Source organism: Bactrocera oleae, chromosome 6 (assembly GCF_042242935.1).
Source record: "Bactrocera oleae isolate idBacOlea1 chromosome 6, idBacOlea1, whole genome shotgun sequence".
NCBI lineage: Eukaryota > Metazoa > Arthropoda > Insecta > Diptera > Tephritidae > Bactrocera > Bactrocera oleae.
Window position 1 is genome coordinate 72,812,279 of NC_091540.1, and position 20,090 is coordinate 72,832,368.

Genomic DNA, 20,090 nt, shown 5'->3' on the forward strand with positions numbered 1-20,090 from the left:
GTGACAGGATGTAATTTTCAATTTGCTGGCAATTTTCAACTAACAAATTTACATGGATAAATACATTTCGTGTTCATGCGATGTGCTGCGCAACTTCGTCGTTCATTTAAGAAGATTGCATACGAACGCACCGCATATACTTGTACTTGCGTACCAATTACTGTGGAGGGTGTCGTTTTAGGGTTATATTAATTTTATTTCAATCTTTTGGCTTTGTTAGTTTACAAAATTACGGCATTTATTATTTGAACACAATTCTGCTGAAAAGACCAGTAAGAGTAGGACCGATAGTAAAACCACACCTTTTCTTTTGTGAATGGAGTCTGGATAGTATTCCTCTAAGGCAATACCCTATATGCTATAACTCGTGAACCCACGAGTTTGCATTTTCATTTGATTCGGCATATCGTATATATTTGTGTACATGTATGTGTACATAGGTATATGTATAGTTGGGATGTGCTTAGTATTTGGAATAACTTGGCTGAAATTGACGTCTATCAAAATGAGGGAAACAGCTGTGAACGTGCCGGCGCTGCGTCTATATTTTAACGGTATGGAGGCATTTGATGGTAATACCATTTCATTATTACAATTTTAAGCCTAATTACTCTGACGGCGCATTAATCACATCCGTGTGGAAAGCCACAGATGACAGTTCGTACACACGAGAGTCTGAATGGCGAAACAATGACAAACTTTGCCTGTTTTGCATTTGAAAGACAGCCTCCCTCCCGCTGCTGGTGCTTTCGTTAATTTCAAATTGCGCTCAATCACGAGTGTGTGTGTGTATGGCCCAAATATGTTGTAGCTGAAGTATATGAAAACGATCACGTGAGTGCGCGCAGGCAAAGACGTGTGTTGCAGCACGCCTCAAACAGTCGCCTGTGCAAGTTTGTGTGTGTGGCGGGCTTGCTGTTGCTGCTTAGCTTGCTGTCATTAATGTTGCAAACTTTCCTCAGCTGATAGAGGCTTAGAGGGGTTAATTCCACACTGTATTTTGGTCCCGGCAATGCACGTGTCTAACACTCATTCATAAAACATTAAAATTTTCTTAAATTAAATTTATTGCATGCAAATTCTTAATCTAAAAAATGTATATAATTCCTGAAACAGTATCGGTTATTTGGCTCATAGCAACAAGCAACAAGTGCTCCTTGTATGATAGGTGCCTGTGTTGCTTTCTTGAGCTTTTCAATCTATCTTAATTACACACTCATTTATTTAATTGCGCTCCCATTGGCTACTCCTGGCTCAGTGCAATAGTTACATGCATTTGAACCTAGCCGTTTTCAAAAGTTCGTCAAGTCAAGCTTCTCAAAATGCAAAAAACCACAAGCAAATGTGTTTTATCGTTGAGTCATTAAATAGGATTGTGGCTTACCATGTGTAAATGGTCGGAATCCAATTGTTATGCTTTGTAAGCTCTGCTTCCACTGTTTGGACACATTCTACCACATATTTAAGGTTCACATCACACCGCAAAAATCGAATAAGCCCGTTAAATGTGTTTTGTGCACGAATTAATATGCGAGGAATATAGCAAATATTGCAGTTTTTAATTTGCGTATTTCCGTGGACATGAAAGGACATGTAGGACTAACTGTGATAGTGTGTAAAAATGTATTTACTAATTCTTATTAAGATTTTCCGGAAGGATGCAGCTTTGTAAATTAATGCAATACAACTTTTCCACTTTCATTTGAATTTCTTTACAACGATATTTCTGCAGAGTGTCCTGCTATGCCGTTAAACAATAATGAAATTAGTAAAACTTTTTTTCCACAAGGGAAACTAAAAAGAAACTATGCATTTGTATCTAGAAAGTATTCGCAGCTCTCGTACACTCTTATCTTATTGACGCACACACAACTACACATGCAGTATAATTGCTTTCTGAACTTTGTAGGTGTGATTATATGCTTGAGTGACTCACACGAAAATAGTTTGTTAACAATTTTAATCGGTTTGTTCAACATGAGAAATGTTGCGTATACGACATGGCGGTTAAAATCCACACCAAGTGAAGTTGTTTGTAAATAACGGGAAAGATTGAGCTTTCTACAGATCAATATGTAAAAAAAATTAGAAAACAGAATTTATTAGAAAGATGTAGGAAATTTACAAACACATAATCATAAAACTAATAGAGGCGAAAATAAATTTGCGAATAGGCTTGGGCTTTGAAAAATTTATTAAATGATTTTCAATATTCGGAAATAAGATAGACTCACCTTTTTTTCTCATTTCACTCCTTATAAGAAAACTCAAAACGGGGATATAAGAATTAAACACAAAAATAACTTTGTTTGATGAAAACTCTCCGCTCGTTCGCTTCAATCGCCACATTTTTCTTTTTTATATCTTCTGAAAGAATCACATCTGCTCTAATATTTTTTGGGTCGAGCTGTCACATTAATTTGTGTGCACAAATCAGAAAGACACACACATATGCGTGAGTTGTTGAATGTAAATATGTTTATGTGTCAGCATAGTGACGCTCGGCGCAGAAAGCATCAAACGGTTGCTCTATAAACTTCGTTATTTGTGCAGACAAAGCTGCGAGACTTTCAAAAAGGTCATTTCATATTCAGGTGACCTACCTAGGCGCCGTCATCTAACCACAACACCTCGAAGTATGTATGTCCTCATATGTGTATGGATTTCCCGTTGATTGCAGTTGAATAACGGCCGACGACAATCAACTAAACGTGAATGCCAGTTGACAATGTGTTGTGCGCTTAGGAGTGCTGAAAGATGTGCAATATAAATGAGGCAGGGATGAATGTCTTTAATGTGGACAACCCGACCTTAAGTCTTTCAAGAGTGGGCCATAGTTCGAGGAGTGAAGGCTTTTCACTATAGCGCTACATTTGAACAGCACGTGGCTTCGCGTCAGAGATTCTTGGGTCCCAACGTTATACTGAAAGCTAGAAACCTGAAAGAAATTACATTGCTTTGTGCAATATTAAGAGCCTTTGACACCTGGGTCGCAAAATTCCATATCAACATTACTTCAATAATAATTGACTTATGTCTAAAATTTGGTAATTAGGTAATAACGAAATTAGGTGATAGCGAATGTGGGAAATCCTGAAATTTTTGGTTGGAAATTACTGATAGAAATCACAATAAAATCGAATACTAATGAAATTGTATATTTTAAACTATTTAATCAGTGCAAAATTCTGATCAAATCTAAACACCAATTAAATTATTAAATTTCGCTTTCAAACATTTCTAAATGAGAGTTTGGCTGTGCTCTGCTGCTGCCACCGCTGTCTACGTCAGTTTGGCTGGAGTTGGACGAACCAACGCTTGCCATATAATTTAGCTGAAACTTAATTTCAAAAGGCGCATGTAATTTTCTATTAAACGTGGCATGAACGACACAATTCGATACAAGGTTTGGTTCCCTGCATGTCCTCGTAAGCGCACGAAAACAGACTAATCACGTTAAAACTATTGTTGCCGTAGCTTATATACTTACATACACCACACTCACACAGATGCACGCGTCTCTGCACTAAACTGTTTGCTGCCCTCGCTTCGCATACATGCAGCTTATATGTGGTAGTGACATTAAATATTAGTTCAATTAGAAACAAACCTTATCAGTTTGTATGTATGAATGTATGTACTTATGTACTTGTGCATATATACATGTGTGTATTTGGGGATAATATTACAGTCACTGAGTTTTACGTGTTTGTCCTCTTAACTGTTATTAGCATAATAGCGGTGAAATTATGTGTACAAGAAAAACTAGACGAGAGATTTGCCAAGATAACATCTCCTTTTACGCCGTCAACTTATTCTCCCAGTTTATTCTGGCAATTCTTATTTTGATGTTTACATGTACTTGGCTTTTACAGCAGCTCACATTTAATTACACAAAAAACTAAATCTATTATATTTCATAAAAACTTACATTCTCCTCACACAACGTTAAGACTGTAGAATTTTAAGTTAAGAAAAACTGGGAATAGATGTGAGTTAAAGATTACCAAAGTACCTTCAAACTAAAGATATAAATAATAATGTCTAATTTGCTCTTAATTCGCATAAATCTCAAACTGTGGCTCCACCTCATTCTCAAAATATAAAATTACACAATTTTATCGAAATTCCGGCAAGTTTAACCGTGATTATGCATTAATTTGATTACTTAAACGGCTTGGTAAGGGATCAGAAGTGAGTGGATCCCTTCCCCTAATCTCATGAATATTTTATTCTATAATCCTCTTAGTCTTTTTCCGTCGCAATTGATTGTCGAAAGTAGAGCGAACGTAGAAGACACACACAAAGCTGAAGTTCTACTGCGGCAGCTTTTAGCGATATGCCATATGAGAACAAGCGCAAATTCTTGTAAACAAAAACGAATTATTTCAGCATTTACATAAATTTCTAAGCGCAACAAGCGCCACAAGACCACTTGGTCCATGCAGCATTGTACGTAGCTCATACGCCATGCCGAGCTATCCACACATAATCCACAATATTTGCGCAAAAAACACATGCGCTGGCAGGAGCGGACGTGAAGAAAGGTTTCCTTCGTTTTTGCGCTAGTGGAATTCCAGCCACTTGTTGCATCCAGCTGCTCGAAGCGAAAAAGTTGCCGAAAAGTATACATGCACAACGAGGAGCAAGTTCGGAAAAGTGTCAAAAAGTGCCAAAAAACTAAGTAATGTGGGTGTTTAAGTGGCAGAGTGATGAATATGCTAGAGCGCAGGCAGAAAATGTCTGTCCGTTTTTTGCCAGAAACTTTGCGCAAAACATAAGTTGTTGGTGGGTTGAGTCACGTGTCTTTTTGTTGCGAAAAGAATTTGCATGCTAAAAATTCCCTCTCTTCCATCTCTCCGTGCTCTCTGTAACGGAGTTTGTAACTATAGAAATGTTATCTATTCTCCATACAAGTTCCTTTACAAATATGCATACGTGATATACACATATTGTATGAGAACAGTCGTCGGCATATATGTAAATTTGCCTGCGATTAAAGTCGGAGTCCTGTAGTTGCTGCTGTTCCTAGTAGAAAAGCACAAATTACTCGTGCTGAGTACCGCACGCCGCATAGCAATTCCAGACTTGAACACATTAAAATATTACCCAAGCCAAACCTGTGCCGCACTCACTTACGCGCACATATACACATAAAGCCATGAGGACCTCCTGCACAGAGATTCACTGCAATATTCTTACAGCAACAAGCAGATTCGGTTAGTGCCTTGACACGATACATCTGATAGAAATACTAGGCATGGGGCATACTCGTGTACATGTGTGTGTGTGTATACATTGGAGCACATTCGGATTACGCATGCATGTCTGTGCATGTGTGGATATATTCTCATGTAGTTGAGAAACCGTGCGTGTGTGTGGCTCATCAGCAGAAGCGTTTTGTAAAATGTCTGCTGTTTAAAATGAGATTAGGCCTCTTCTCCTCGGAAACAGTACCTCTGTGGTGTGCTGCAAATTTGTAAAGGCTTTGTTCAAGCTTTCCGAGTTCCAGGAAAGAGTTGGTGGAGTTGCATTATTAGCAGAAGTACTCTGGGAGCTCGCAGAGGTGTATTGCGAAGTGAAAGTTTTTCTTCGTTCCGTTGAAATGCAGTGCTTATTGTATGTAAAACTCGCATTCAGTTCGATGTTTGCGTTTCCATAATGATGCAAATAAATACGCATGAAATGGATTTGGAATGCCCCGCTTGAAATGGAGCTGCATTGGAGCCTATACTTCTCTGATCTTATTTTGAGGTGATAAATGAGGAATGAATTACCTTACCCAATTAGTAGATAATTGTGAGAGAAATGCTTTGAGGAAAGTTCGATACTTGAGCTTCTATTCACGGGTGAGAGCGTGCCTATGCTGGGTTCAAGTCTCAGTCGAAAAAATAAAAGTTATAGAGTTTTAAGCTATTGCATAGCTTTGAGGGCGGTAACCGCATCAAGAAATTCTGTAATGGAAATAAACCTAACACAATCATAAAGTATACGCAAAATTTTTTCATACTTTTAGGCGTATTTTCGCATATCTCAAGCGGAACAAATCAATCGAACAGCAGGGTGGTTCAAAAATAATTATATTTAAGACAATTTTTTAATAGCAAATAAAATATGGAATTTAACAAAAATTAAATCAATAAAAAAATAAATTATTCAATATTCGGAGTCATAATATTAGTAACATTATTATTATTTTTGTAAATAGCTACCTCACCTTTTGGAACAGTATACCGTTTGAATTGAATAATAAAATTGAAATTAGGTATTTCAATCGGATTATCAATGTTAATAAATTTCCCTTTATCTTGCCTGGCGATTTCAATATCAACTTCGCTGATAAATTATCAGAACGGTTGACAAAACGGGAAAATTTAATTTGAAAATGAATAATGATCCACAAGAATCCACACCAAAATATGGGACCACCGTTGACGCGGTATTTTTCAGATATTTAGAGGATATCAAACTTATGTTTTTTATTTCAGTTACCATAAATCTATAGTTTCAATGATAAAAATTCCTGAATAACCCATATGCTGTGTAAGATAATAAAAATATTTTAAACAATATTAGCTTCTCATTTATTCAAGAAAAGAAAAAAAATGTTTTCCATCATCAATCCAAATCAAAGAAATGGCTTGACTTAATATCAAAGAAAAAAGAATACTGCATAAAAAATAAATAAATAATTATTATTGCATTAGTTGATAAAAAATGCTATGCAATAGCTTTACCGCGGCAGTCCTCGAGTGCCACATGTATCTTTTTACCTTTAGGGGCGACCATTATGCCCCTAATGTTGATAAACACCAACATAACTCTTAATTTCATAAATTTATTTAAAATCCATTCAGACAACACAAAATGTTTGTCATATCAAAATATTTATAGTATATTCGGACAAAGCTTTAAAGATAATGAGACAGAACGACACAAAATAACTATTCCTTACTAGTAGCCTGTATTTGTTTTAGTGTAGATGTCTCTCATGAAGTCGGACTTTGTTATTGTTTGAGCTAGCGTGTCGTGTGATATGACTGAAGTTTTTATCAACCGCCGTCAACAGAAATCGCAAAACAGTCCACTAACACGACAATATTCGAGCAACGCACACACGTATATATGTAGGTATGTAAGCTGCTAAAAGAAGAAGGGAACTCATATTGTAATATCTGGTACAAGCGTACACACACGCACGTACGGGCATGCATTGCCCCAATGTGGCTGAGTTAACACCGACACGACATTTAAAGCGCTTCAAACTGTCCCCCGAGACTACAGTGGTGTGTAACGCCTGTGGTACCAGTAGCAGCAAGTCGAAAAAGTTTTCAACTTTCTTTGTTTAGACATGAAAGGCGGCCAGCGGTGGCATGAGCCGCACTACTTTCTTCCGCTTAAAGCAGACGCACACATCACTTTTACATATGTACATTTTCTCTCTTGCGCAGCCTCGCCTGCAGTTGGTTGGACATTTTTGCTGACGTTTTGCTCCTCTTTACTGCTCGCTGCTTATTCTTATCGTATATGAATATATGAATGTGTGCACACTGAAGTTTTAACTTCCGTTTCCGCTTTAACGCCAACGCAATGCCGAAAGCAAACAATCAACTAACCAGTTGGGAGACATCACGCACGAAATCAGCCAAACCTCGAGCCAACAAGCAACTTTCGGACTCATTCCATTCCACTCCTGCCCGTTAGGGCAAACAAGTACCTACGTTGCAAGTCTGAAACACAAGCAAACCGGAGTATAGGGATTCTTCAGGTTTTTGGCAAGGCAATTGCTTGCTTTTCTTTTTGTATATTTTTCTGTTTTCTTTGCAGCTGAATTACTGCGTACTGTTGCATGCCGATTGGCTGGGCTGGCTGTCAATCGCTGCGTCAATTACGTCTTCCTTGCTTCGTTTGCTTTTTTTACCGTTATACGATTCATTGCATTCACTTACTCAATAAAATGGTACTCTTTACTAATTTTCTCCAGAAAGATTTGCTTATCTCAAGGTTTCGCGGCCCTGCTGGTCCTGTTGTGAATTATCGACTACTGGGTTGGCGACCAAGTGGATTTGCGTCCAATAAGTCGATTAGTGAACCTCTCCAACTGCAGTTGCTTCTGGCTCCATTGAGAGTTCAAGTGATTCCTCCTCTTTATCTTTATTCCGTTTAAGTCCCCCTAATATGTCTTTTTTATACCATCACATAAACATTTGCAAGATGCTATCGGTGTTGAAGTATGTTCTTCGGAATCGAATTTCTATTGAAGCTAGATCAGCTCACACCAATTTGGAATGCTTCCTTCTACTTTATCTAGCTCTTTTACTCTACTCCATACTAGAAGTTAGCCGTATAGATGCGCATCTTAACGCCTTTGACTGTAATGATTCCATGGCTGAGAAATACTTAAAAAGCTTTAAATGTCATTGTAAAAGAACTCCCAAAAGGGTGGATACATCAATTCGTAATTAAAGGCGAACAAATTTCATAATTGTGACCAATAAATATTGTTTGCGTCGCCATGTTGCATTAATTAATGATTTGTGCAGAAAACAGAAGCTAAGTACAAAAATACAACAACCTCCCCCAGCTGCGGCCTTCATTATTCCCTCTCAATCAACTGAACCGACCCAAACAACAGCGTAATTTGTTGAAGAACTTGTTGCAATGAAATTTCCGCTAATTAAATCACAAATACACAACATTCTTTGCAATCGGTCATGCTTTTATTGTGCTATTGCACACACCCAGTCGGAATTGCCGTCGAATGGTTGACTCTTAAGAAATATACTCACGTATTGATCCCAATATACTCGCATCGCTTGATTTCCAAACTTCGTTAATGTCCGATGCAGCACGGAGCTGGCCGGTGCGATTGGCAAAGTTGGGATCGTTCCTTTGCAACGTAATTAACTGCCAATTAGTAAAGCATAACGTACACAAGTATTAGTTAGTCACGTAAATAAACGGTAAAGCACGCGAATCAAAGCAACAACAAATGACGACGGGTAATTACACCAAGAAATGGTGCAACATTTGAAGCACAAGCACAGAATGAATTGACGGCCCTAATAAGGACGCTTGCCGATTTCACAAAAAACATGTCTCGAAAGGCAGCCGTAGCATTATTTGGAGCCGAGGAATCTTTCACGCGAGGAATAGGACAGCAGTTCGGTTATACTGGTAACATGGCAGAGTACACACATCAAGCTGAGAGAATTCTTTTGGTGGGAAGCGATACTCTGCATTAACTGGATTAACTTGTTGGTCCCTCACCTTGTTGAAGCTAGCCTTCGAAGTCAGTACACATGGATACAAGGACACACGCACTTGAAGCTAATTAAAATTCCGTTTTTACTGTGTCCTGCAGCGTTTGCCTCAGCAAATGTAATTATGTGACATTTGCACATACGTCTGAATGGCAGCACGAGTGAGCTGAGTGCAGGGATTTTCACAGTTATGTTTTCGAGCGAATAGTTGCGAGAAAATCTGATTATTCACAAGTAGCAGTGTTAGGAGAGGCAGTGCTCATAACTTCATATCTTTAAGTACTACAAGTATACTTTGTGCACACATACATGCACAGGCGCATACATAACTGCGTCATAACGAATTGATGCCATAAATTGCCGCAACATCAACATTTCAGCATAGGTAATTAAAATTGATTGATTTCGGTTTTAATCGTCGCTTATGAAGCCAGAATTAAGCTCACAGCAACACAGTAAATTTAAACCTAAATAAATATCAATAAATGTGTGTATAAATATTTATCATCAAGCTGTTTCAAGAAAAACTGTTAGTTCCTGAAACTTGAGAGCGCTACATTTAAGGACAAATTGAGTTGCTGCAAATTGCTTGGTTATGAGCTCGAGTTTATAGTTTTACAATTAATATCTTCTCATTTATTTGTATCATGTATTTGTATACGTCAATGTAGAAATCTTAGGCCGAACTCTATTGAAACATGGAGCGCTCTTTACTTGTAGATGCCGACCCAATACTTTTTCGACAGTATCTTCAATCAAGCCAATGCATGTATTCTGAAGAAATTAACAAAATTGTAATATCCTTAGACATAAACAGATGAATTGGGTGTACGGCCTATATTAAAAGATGTGCATGATTGTGTTTATATAATTATATTAGCTGTCATAGCGGCACATCTTTTCATTTTATATTATATAAGCTCTTGCTTTTACTTTTGTATTGAGGTATGAAGCTCACTCACTCATTTCCACTTAATAATTCTTCTTTTACACGCCCGCTTTCATGCGCTGCCACACAGATTTATGATTGGGCAATACATCACTGTCCACGGAGATGTAATTAGTCACGTCAACATAAGCCATGTTATGGTGGAAGATGGCGGCGAGTATTCCTGCATCGCGGAGAACCGTGCGGGGAAGGTGCAGCATGCGGCGCGTTTAAACATTTATGGTAAGTATAATAAACGGAATAATAAATAAGCAAATGTATCAAAATTAATTCCATTTTTAATACTTTCGAATGTTTATGAACACTGATGTTATATTAAAAAGCGCCATGACTTTGTGAAAATATTGCCATCCTGTTGGGCACAGGCACTCTACAATTCGGTCATTGGCTTATATGTCCACAAACCAAATGTTTGTGCGATGATCTGCAGGTCATTCACAGGGAAATTGCGAAATTCCCGATTATTTGCCTCCAACATTTTAGCTGGCCGACGTTGCCATTCAGTTTGCACAAAATGGTTTTCCAACATCTTTTTGAATATACAAGTACCACTCGTATTTTACACCCGCGGCGCACTTTTCAAACGCTCAGCTAAAATTTCATTGCGATTCTTCCGAACAGAACGATACGCTATTTGCATGCATACCTTACACATGTATGTGCTCGTATTTACATGATAAATATGCATTCGAAAAATAAGCCTCGCAGAGATTTATTGATGTTCATGGAAAGCCGAACTCACGATGCGCCAAAATAATTGCAAAAAGATACAGAAACAAATAAACATAGTTCAAATATTTCCTATATTTAAATATATTTTCGGAAATAGACTGTAAACCTGCTTAGCGTTTAGTAGTAATGTCAAGGAGTGAAAAAATTGGACGGAGAGTTGGGAGCTCGGTGAAATTTTCATGAAATCCAACTTCAGTATTTTAATCAACTTTTCCTGTTTGGATTTCAGCGAATACTTTGATTACTTATTTGCGAAAAATTCTCATTGCCGCTCCCAGGTTGCACGTAAAATGCATTCGTCCGTTAAACTAAGCGATTTTCCACTTTTGCTCCTTTAACTCTGTTATCCTCTTTTGCGAGTACTAATATACTTTACAATATATAAACTAAAAAATTACGAATCTTTTGGTTTTTTAAAAGGTTTATGGTAAATATGGATTGAAACTTAACTAAAAATATACATGAAACCTGATAAATTGAACATTGATGTAAAATTGTCTAAACTCAAATTCTAGTTTTCATGCTTTTCCTTTAAAGCGTTCACTATTTTCAACATTCCAATTCCCAGTTAGCTTGAAAGATTTTTCGAGGAATCCATGTTTTCTTACCGAATGCAAGTGCCACATACTGCAAATCACTTCTAAAAGTCATTTTTCAATAATTTTTGTGATTAAAGCGGCTTTAATTGTTGAGAGCAGCTTGAATAACATTTATTTTTATTTGCATCGCTGGTATGAAGAAACGCAGCTGTTTTCCGTGAAAATGTTTGATGGTTACTTTCCGCAAATAAAAAATCCTACGCCATAAAGTTTGTCATAAATTTTACAAATTTTCAACTGGAAGCAAGTGCGCCTTTCAAAAATGCAAATGCCACACTTTTTGCACTCAACTACCACAGCTTTCTGTTTTTGTGTTTTCTTTGTAAAAAAAACTGCAACAAATAATAAACATACTCAACGCAGAATTGAAAGGGCTAGGAGAAAAAAGGATTACGAACCACTGCTGCAATACAGGAATCTGCTGACGTTGCACTGACCTACATAGATAAAACCAAAACATTCTGGCTTTTCTTTTTTTATGGCCGTACGTGTACCCGTATGCCTAAAGGGCAGCGGAAAGCTGTACATATTCGTACACTCGCTGATATCTCCTCGACATGTGGAGCTTCAGATGAGTGGGCGGTTGGTGTGAGTGCAATGGGTCTGTTTACCCATCGACGAAATACTTACAAGTATCCCATTTGGCAGTTTTTATATGTTACAAATTAGGTAATATTTCTGGCAGCTTACTTCTAGAGTGAGGGCATCTCCTCCTCTTTCCTCACTCATTGTCATTATAAATTCAAAATTTTCATTTAACTTTCAAAAGCTTGCAACCGAATTTAAATCAACCGTTATTTAAATGATAACTTCTTTTTTTCTTTTTGTTAACAATAAATTCAAACCGAATTTGCTATCATACTCTTCTTGCTTTTGCAGGTCTACCTTACATCCGCCTCATACCGAAAGTTACTGCCGTGTCGGGTGAAACCCTAAACTTAAAGTGTCCGGTGGCTGGCTACCCCATCGAAGAGATACATTGGGAGCGCAACGGCCGCGAACTGCCAGATGATATCCGACAACGTGTGCAACCGGACGGATCGCTGACCATCACACCGGTGCAGAAGAACACCGATTCGGGCGTGTACACATGTTGGGCGCGCAACAAGCAGGGCCATAGTGCGCGGCGCAGTGGCGAAGTCACAGTGATAGGTCAGTATACTTCAAGCGAAACTGAGCGAGCATGAATATCGCCTACTAAAGAAAGAAAAACAAGTAAGAAGGTGCTAAGTTCATACTCTTGCAACTTGCAAGGAACACCGTCAGGTTTTAGGAAAACTTTATATCAAACTAAGGAAAGTATCGCCGTGATTTCATCCATTTGAAGAAAGAGGTTACACTGTTATTAGAAAAAGATTATTTCTGAACTTCTTTAAGATTTCTTACATATTGACCGATAGATGCGATATAAAGTGAACGGGAGGTTTCGAAATATTTATGTTAGGTATATAAGGGCAGACAGTCATTCGGAATTCAACTCGTCTCGTCATCCTGATTATTTATATGTATATATGTAACTCGATATCTATCTCGATTAGTTTTAGGTGAACAAAACTATTATACTCTGTAGCAACATGTTGCAAAAGTATAAAAAGAGGCCACGGTTACTATAACAAAAATGCAAATAGCAACAATATAGAGGCAATGACAATGATAAGAGCGAAACAAACTCATTCATATGAAAACTAGCCATTGCAAGGGCGAAGCTCCATTAAAATTAAATATTTCGTAGTGAAACATTTGACAATTTATAATATCGCTCTGAGCAAATTAGTTGGTTAATTAGTTATTGACGAGCAAATTTAAGAGTATACGATACATGTGAAAGGCGCCTAAGTAAGAAAAAAGTATAGTCATCAGACAATTTAACCGTTGCATTGTGTCGGCGCAATAATAATAATTAAATTTGTAATTGCGACAACAGGGGGGCCGAAAGAATTTCAATTCGAAAGAAGAATATTATTAAGTTAACTTTTCTTATGACCAACGCATATTTTGCTTGTCCGCATTATTGCTTAACTTTATTATTGCTTTAATTTCGGCATTGAGAGGGAAGAGATAAGCACTTATAAGCACTTATCAGCACGAAACTTGCAGTCGCTTGTGTTGTTATTGAGTTGCTTCCCAAAAGCGTCGCAGTTCATCACTTCGAAATGGGAACTATTGCAAACTTCTCTGCGGTTGCTTATAAGACAGCAACTCCGAAACACAGCAACTGCACGCCTTAACGACAACAAGGCGATGAGCAAGAAGGACACTGCGGCCGAGCTCGACGACAAAGTCTTTTTTACTTGTTCTGTTGCAAAATGTTCATTGTTTCAAAGTTGAAAAACTTTTTGGCATTAAAATAAGTAATAATTGGAATCGCTTTTAGTTTTATTAGTAAAGTTTTAAATATTCTCTGCGTTGCTGCAGGCATTACTTTTTTGTAATTCCTTATGCACGACAGTCACCTACACTAGCGGGCACTCAGGTTTAATAACTTATTATATATTAATAACTGAGTATATTTTATGTAACCATCATTAGCATATGTATATGTATCTGACATGCTTTTAAAAAGTTCCAAAAAAAAAATTTTTAGAAGGCAAGACATTTTATGTATAGCCTCCAGTGTAATTTCGAATAAGAAGAGTACTTCTATGCCTCAGATGATCTGTACAGGTTTCGTTTCAGCTAAAGTTGGTTTACTTTGGAGGTTAGGATTCTTATAAGCTACCAGATTGTTCAGACATTGTTCAAAGAAATGCCACTACTTCGTCGCTGTTGAATATTTCAGACGATTTGTATACGACAAGGTTTTACAGTCGCTGTCGCACATATTGCTTTCTCTACAATACATTCAAAATCCATATAATCTAATGTAGTGGAACAGATGTTGTGCCATAATTTCACCAGCTCTCACATCTTGCGCCTTTGATAATCACTTGAAAGCGATATCTTCGCATAGCAGGCTGATTGAAAGTATTTGTAGCATAAAAAAGACACCTAAATGATTTGATTTTCACCTGCCACAGTCAACGTCAGCAAAACCTCTAATGAGCACTTGTCACTTACTCAGCAGTTTCGGGGCTTTCCGCCACTCACAAACCCTCAATCATTTATAGAAGATTTTCCATCGGCCGGAAGTGCTGCACAATTTTTCGGTTTCTTCACAAACCAAATTGCATTCCGCCGCCTCTCAGATACTTTGTTTCTCTTCCGTTTTAATCAACTGTTCTTTGTGTCGCGGCATAAATGAGCGACTAGAGAGTAGGGGCCTGTGCTTAAGTTGGGGTGTGCTCATTCATACGGATACATATTCGTATGTGAGAATACATAATTCAAACTCATTCGTGTACCTCGAAGTTAAGTGGGGCGCCTTATCGAAAGTTATAAAGTTATGTGTATGCCCAGATCTGTTTGCATGTTTGCAAGCTGTGCGAAGCATTTACTAGGAGTGGGCCGGAATAACATACATATCTGTGAACCTGGTCCTAATTTTTGCTCTTTCGTGCAATCAACTAATGATTTTGGTTACTTCTACTGAGAAACTACTGAAATTGTAACCGATTTGGGGTAAAAGAAAAGTGCATTCTGATCTGCAGTTATTTCCTAGAGGTGTTGTTCCCATAAGTCAGCAAACTTTCAAAACTGTGCTTTTCCTTGTTCGCTGCCGACTCCGCTGAGGCATTTTGCGCCTTTCAATGGCGTCCTATTTCGGATTTCCACGTATTTTCAGCGATGTGCTGTATACATTTTCCTCGCCTGCGATGGCCCACTCCCCTGTTTTTGGTATCCTGGACAAATTAGGCCCTTGTGGCATCTTTTGTATACTTTCATAAACACGAGTGAAAATAAAATGTATATGTGTTCGAGTATATACGAGGTATATGTACATACACATATAGTAGGTATCCATCTATGGTGGTGCGGATCCCCATTTTTAACGTTTAATTTAAATAAGTATGCACATTGTTACAATTGTTTGTCTGTTTCTTACATTTGCTGCTGCTGTTGGCACTTTAGGGACTCGCTGCGGCAAAGAGTCTGGCTCATTTAATCGTACATATCTACAGTCAAGTGCCTTCATGAAAGTAAATAAATATGACTGTGGATTTGTACCTCATTAGCCTTTTGGTTTTTGAGGTTTGCATATTTACTTTGTCGCCACTCCACAAGTGTTCCTTGCATTCATAACACATAACGCTATTGGTACACCACATGCCTTACACATTCTTACATACATATATGCGGTATTACTGTAAAAGCCTCTGGGCCGCAAGGTTTTGCGGTAAGGTGTTTGAGCTGACGTTTGTGTGTATTAGTGGTGACACATTTAATGGCATGTCAGCTAATAACTTTGGCCACACTGTTCACTTTAGCAGCTTGTGAAGATTATTATTGAAAAAAAAACATTATTATTTAAAAATGAGTGAATATTAATTTTGACATTCAATGTTTGTAAGAATTAGTTCACAGAAGTTTATGCTGTTAGTTATGAGCAAAATTCTATGAATTTTTTCTATCGAATTAAAAGTTCATTTGTGGCTAATTAGCGCGGCCTTAATCAGCAGCTGCTTATATGAAAAATATACAAAATATTTATGTGAGAAGTGCTCATCAGCATCAAAACAAATGATTTCTGTTGGCTATCTCTTAGATTTGCTTCTTTCAATAATTAGAACAAGCATCAGAAGAGAGTTCCTACATCGCTACCAAACGCAGAATGCAAAGTCTCACAGGAAAATTTCTTTCGGACACAACATCTAATTAACTTGAACGTGATGACCTACAATAAAGCTTTTCAATTGCAAAACAATTCACCGTAATCAGTTAGCTTACTAACAGCAAGCGAAAGCAAAGTTGCCCAATTTAATAAACTCAAACAGGTTAATTAGAGGAAATGCAGAATAAAGAAATGAATGTGTGCATAAATCTTTAGATTCTAAAGTGGGCTATATTAAAAAAATAGTAATAATTTAAATAAAGCAAGAATCTGGTTAAAAGTTAAAGAGCTTAGTCCAGAGCGATATCGAAAAATTCATCCACGTTGATAACATTAGATTAGTTTTTCAAACGAGCAGGCAACATCAGCTCCAGAGAGCGAAATCATATATGATAACAAAATATGCGTGTTCTTCCATTTTACAAACATTTTAATATTTATTTATAAATCTTCGAAAGGTGAGTTTGATAGCACATGAGCATAAATATACATATATGTTTATTTAAATACGCAGCGCTTTGAACTTACAGACACCTGCTTTAATATACTATATTTCTGCACTTCCCTCTGTCCTCACTGCCAATTCCTTCAAACCTCCTACAGTTCCTCCTAAGTTGAGCCCCTTCCAGACATCGATTCTACAGCTAAATATGGGCGACCGGGCGTCACTCACCTGTGCGGTGGTGAAAGGTGACTTGCCGCTGACCATCTCCTGGCGGAAGGACAACAGACCGATCGATCCGACGCAGCATATGTCCGTGAAGCAAGTGGACCAGTACAACAGTATATTGGTCATAGAAACCCTGGGCTCCGATCACACCGGCAACTACTCATGCGTCGTGCGCAATTCAGCAGCGGAGATAGAGAACTCTCAAGCGCTGCTGGTCAATGGTAAAGAGATGAAGCCTCCACAAAGAGCGTCAATAGTTGCGCTATGAGAATACACTCACATACACAAATATATTTTATTTATTTCCTCGTTGCGTTAAAGAATATTTTTGTACAATTGACTTTTGATTTTTACAACGATTGTTGTAATTGTACAGTTTTAATATATCTACAACAAATTTGTTTATATGTATGTACATAAATATTTTATATACATAGACTGAAGTAGTGTTTTTGAATGAATTTTGATTTTGCCCGTTTCGTATAGATATATCATTCGTTCATTTACCTTTGAATTGGGGAATGCATTTTATGTTAAAGAAAGTATGAATGTAAATGGCTTTGAAACCATTTGAACTCAAAAAATTGTTTATGTTTGTAGTATGTTTATATATAGTCCACAAAGATGAGGTTCATCGAATCTTGTTTAACATTAAATATATATAACTCGAATACAAATAGTTTATTTTCTCTCTGGAATGCTTCAAATTTGTAGTGTTAACGTATTATAGATTGAAAAGTATTCAAAACTGCGAAGGTTTATTTAAACTACTTTGAGAGAAAGAGTAGATCGCAGATATACTCGTATCTATAACAGTATATTGTAAACATATATACACATTTAAATATATACTTGTATTAGAAACTATAAAAAATTTCAGCTAAACGCGTTCAAGTGTACAGCAACCATTCCGCATCGCACATCGTTGGTCCGCCGCAACACAACGCTGGTATAATTCCGCTCTCACTAAGTTTAGGCGCTTGCAAGCTGAACGAATATATGCTTATTTTTGAATACGAATCATATGATTGAACATTTAAATTACATAATCGATATTCTTGTATGTTATTACAGTCCCACCCATAATAGAACCATTTGTGTTTCAAGATGGCCTCGCCGAAGGTATGCGCACGCGCACAGTCTGCGGTGTTTCGCGCGGTGATGCGCCGCTAAAATTGATTTGGCTCAAAGATGGCGAGCCGTTGCCCGAACTGTTGGGCGCCAATGTCACTATGCTTGATCAGTATTCGTCGTTGTTGAGTATACCCTCATTGTCGGCGTCACACACTGGTGAATATACGTGCGTGGCAAAGAATCCAGCTGCCGAAATTAAATACACCGCCGTACTGCAGGTCAAAGGTATAGTATGACGGTGCCTTCGTACCTACACGAATACATACTTACAATCGTATGTATGCATTATCTAAAGGAGGCACATGAACTTGTTACTTTTACTTAATGGAAGAAAGATCTTTTGTTTCCAAAACTTTCCAAACAAAAATAAAATTTTATATTAACATAATTAACTGAATTAAGGGAAATAAATAACCAAACATAAAATTTTGCCATCACCTCACACACACACACACTATTTTCTCGCAATTTTATTTTTTATAAAAGGTTTCATCAAAAAATTGGTTGAAAGACTCACGAGCTACAAAATGGCAACGTAAAGGAAGTTCTTAAGCAAACATTCCCATTCCGATCGTTCACAAAAGTTTTTTTAAGTCACCGAAAGCAAAGCCAAGAACGTTTCCATAAACACAACTTCACTAAAATCTGTAGCCGGTCTCTTTATTCGAGATTCCTCACAAAAGTCATATTCCGAATGCACCTTTATATTTACTTCAGGCACATTTGTTGGTCGAATTGAAGTATAATTATAAGCGTGGATTTTAAAATAACAAAAAAAAAACCACAAAAAATTGTTTAAATTTGTAAAACAAAAGAGAAATAAAAATGAGAAGAGCTAAATAGACACATTTTGATGAAATCTCTCACATATACCATACATATACAATGTACACACACACACAATTTGCACATAATTTAAAACAACACTGAAAATAATAAAGAACAATGATTAATAAACAAATATATATATTTAAAGAAAATTTAACGAATTCACTGACAAATTTTAAATGAACACCCTACACATCTTAAAACGATCCAGTTTTAATTTAACTTTTCCGTTGAATACAAAAATGGCTTCTTATGGACTTAAGTTTTTAATTATAATAAATAGTGACTATTGATTTTTTAGCTTCAGTACGAAATACTTTCGAGAAGTAATTATTTTTGAATCAATAAAATATCGTAGAGCGGAGAATATGAGATATGTTAGGTAAAGGAGGAATCAAATACAAATACACAAACAAATTGTGAACACATACAATCACATATATAGCTGAACTTTGAAAGATCCCCCGATATTCCCCTTAACCAAAATCCATCCTCCAGTCGCTTTGGCACGCTGTGGGTTTTTTGTACGGCAGATCACCAGGTAACCTTACTGTTGCACTGCTTCAAACGCTTCTTACTATTTTTATTTACCATTGCATTGTTTTTATTTAAGGAATATGCATTGCTAAGCGCTTTAGATAGTGTAGTTGCGATTGAAATAAATAACTGTAAAACAAAAATTGCCACAATATGATCATAACTACACACATAACTACGGAAAATCAAGAAAACGTCAGCAAAAACAAAGCACAAACTCGAAATGGATCAACAGTCATGATAGATGTATGTGTATGTCGCGGAACACCGTGGAGCTTTTTGTGATTTTTAGTCGCTTTTACCTGCGCACCCGTTGTACCCGCTATCCGCTCTTTTGCTCTGCTTGCTAAGCTCTCTACTCGTACTACATTTGCAAACAACTTTCTGCTTACTCTTTAAATCCTCGCTAAACACACTATATTTTATGTATATATGTATATGAAGATAAATAAAAGGAATCACGTATCAGTTTAAGCCCCGCTTTTTGTTACGCGGCTTATGTCACGCGACACTCGCGCCAAACCAACGCTGCTTACTACACCGTTATATACATACATATAGCCATATATTTTGGGATTTTCATGTATGGCTGCAGAGCTGTGGCGTCAGAAAACAACAAAAATGTAAACATGTTTAAAGCTTGCTAACAATTTGGTATATCCTGCTTAAA

The 20,090-nt window shown here is 37.2% G+C and overlaps 1 protein-coding gene across 6 annotated transcripts in view; it reads left to right on the top strand.

The window, feature by feature from the left end:
- Dscam2 (Down syndrome cell adhesion molecule 2) overlaps positions 1 to 20,090 on the top strand; it is an 89,483-nt gene that overhangs the window by 51,941 nt on the left and 17,452 nt on the right. For 4 of the 6 annotated variants that reach the window (XM_036364040.2, XM_036364042.2, XM_036364039.2 and 1 more), the window contains exons 8-10: positions 10,283 to 10,434; positions 12,423 to 12,695; positions 16,855 to 17,142. In XM_036364040.2, the coding sequence (XP_036219933.2) occupies positions 10,283 to 10,434; positions 12,423 to 12,695; positions 16,855 to 17,142 (713 nt within the window). Of the gene's footprint in view, positions 1 to 10,282; positions 10,435 to 12,422; positions 12,696 to 16,854; positions 17,143 to 17,995; positions 18,281 to 20,090 lie in introns of all 6 variants that reach the window. The other 2 variants (XM_036364044.2, XM_036364045.2) reach the window with 1 other exon arrangement.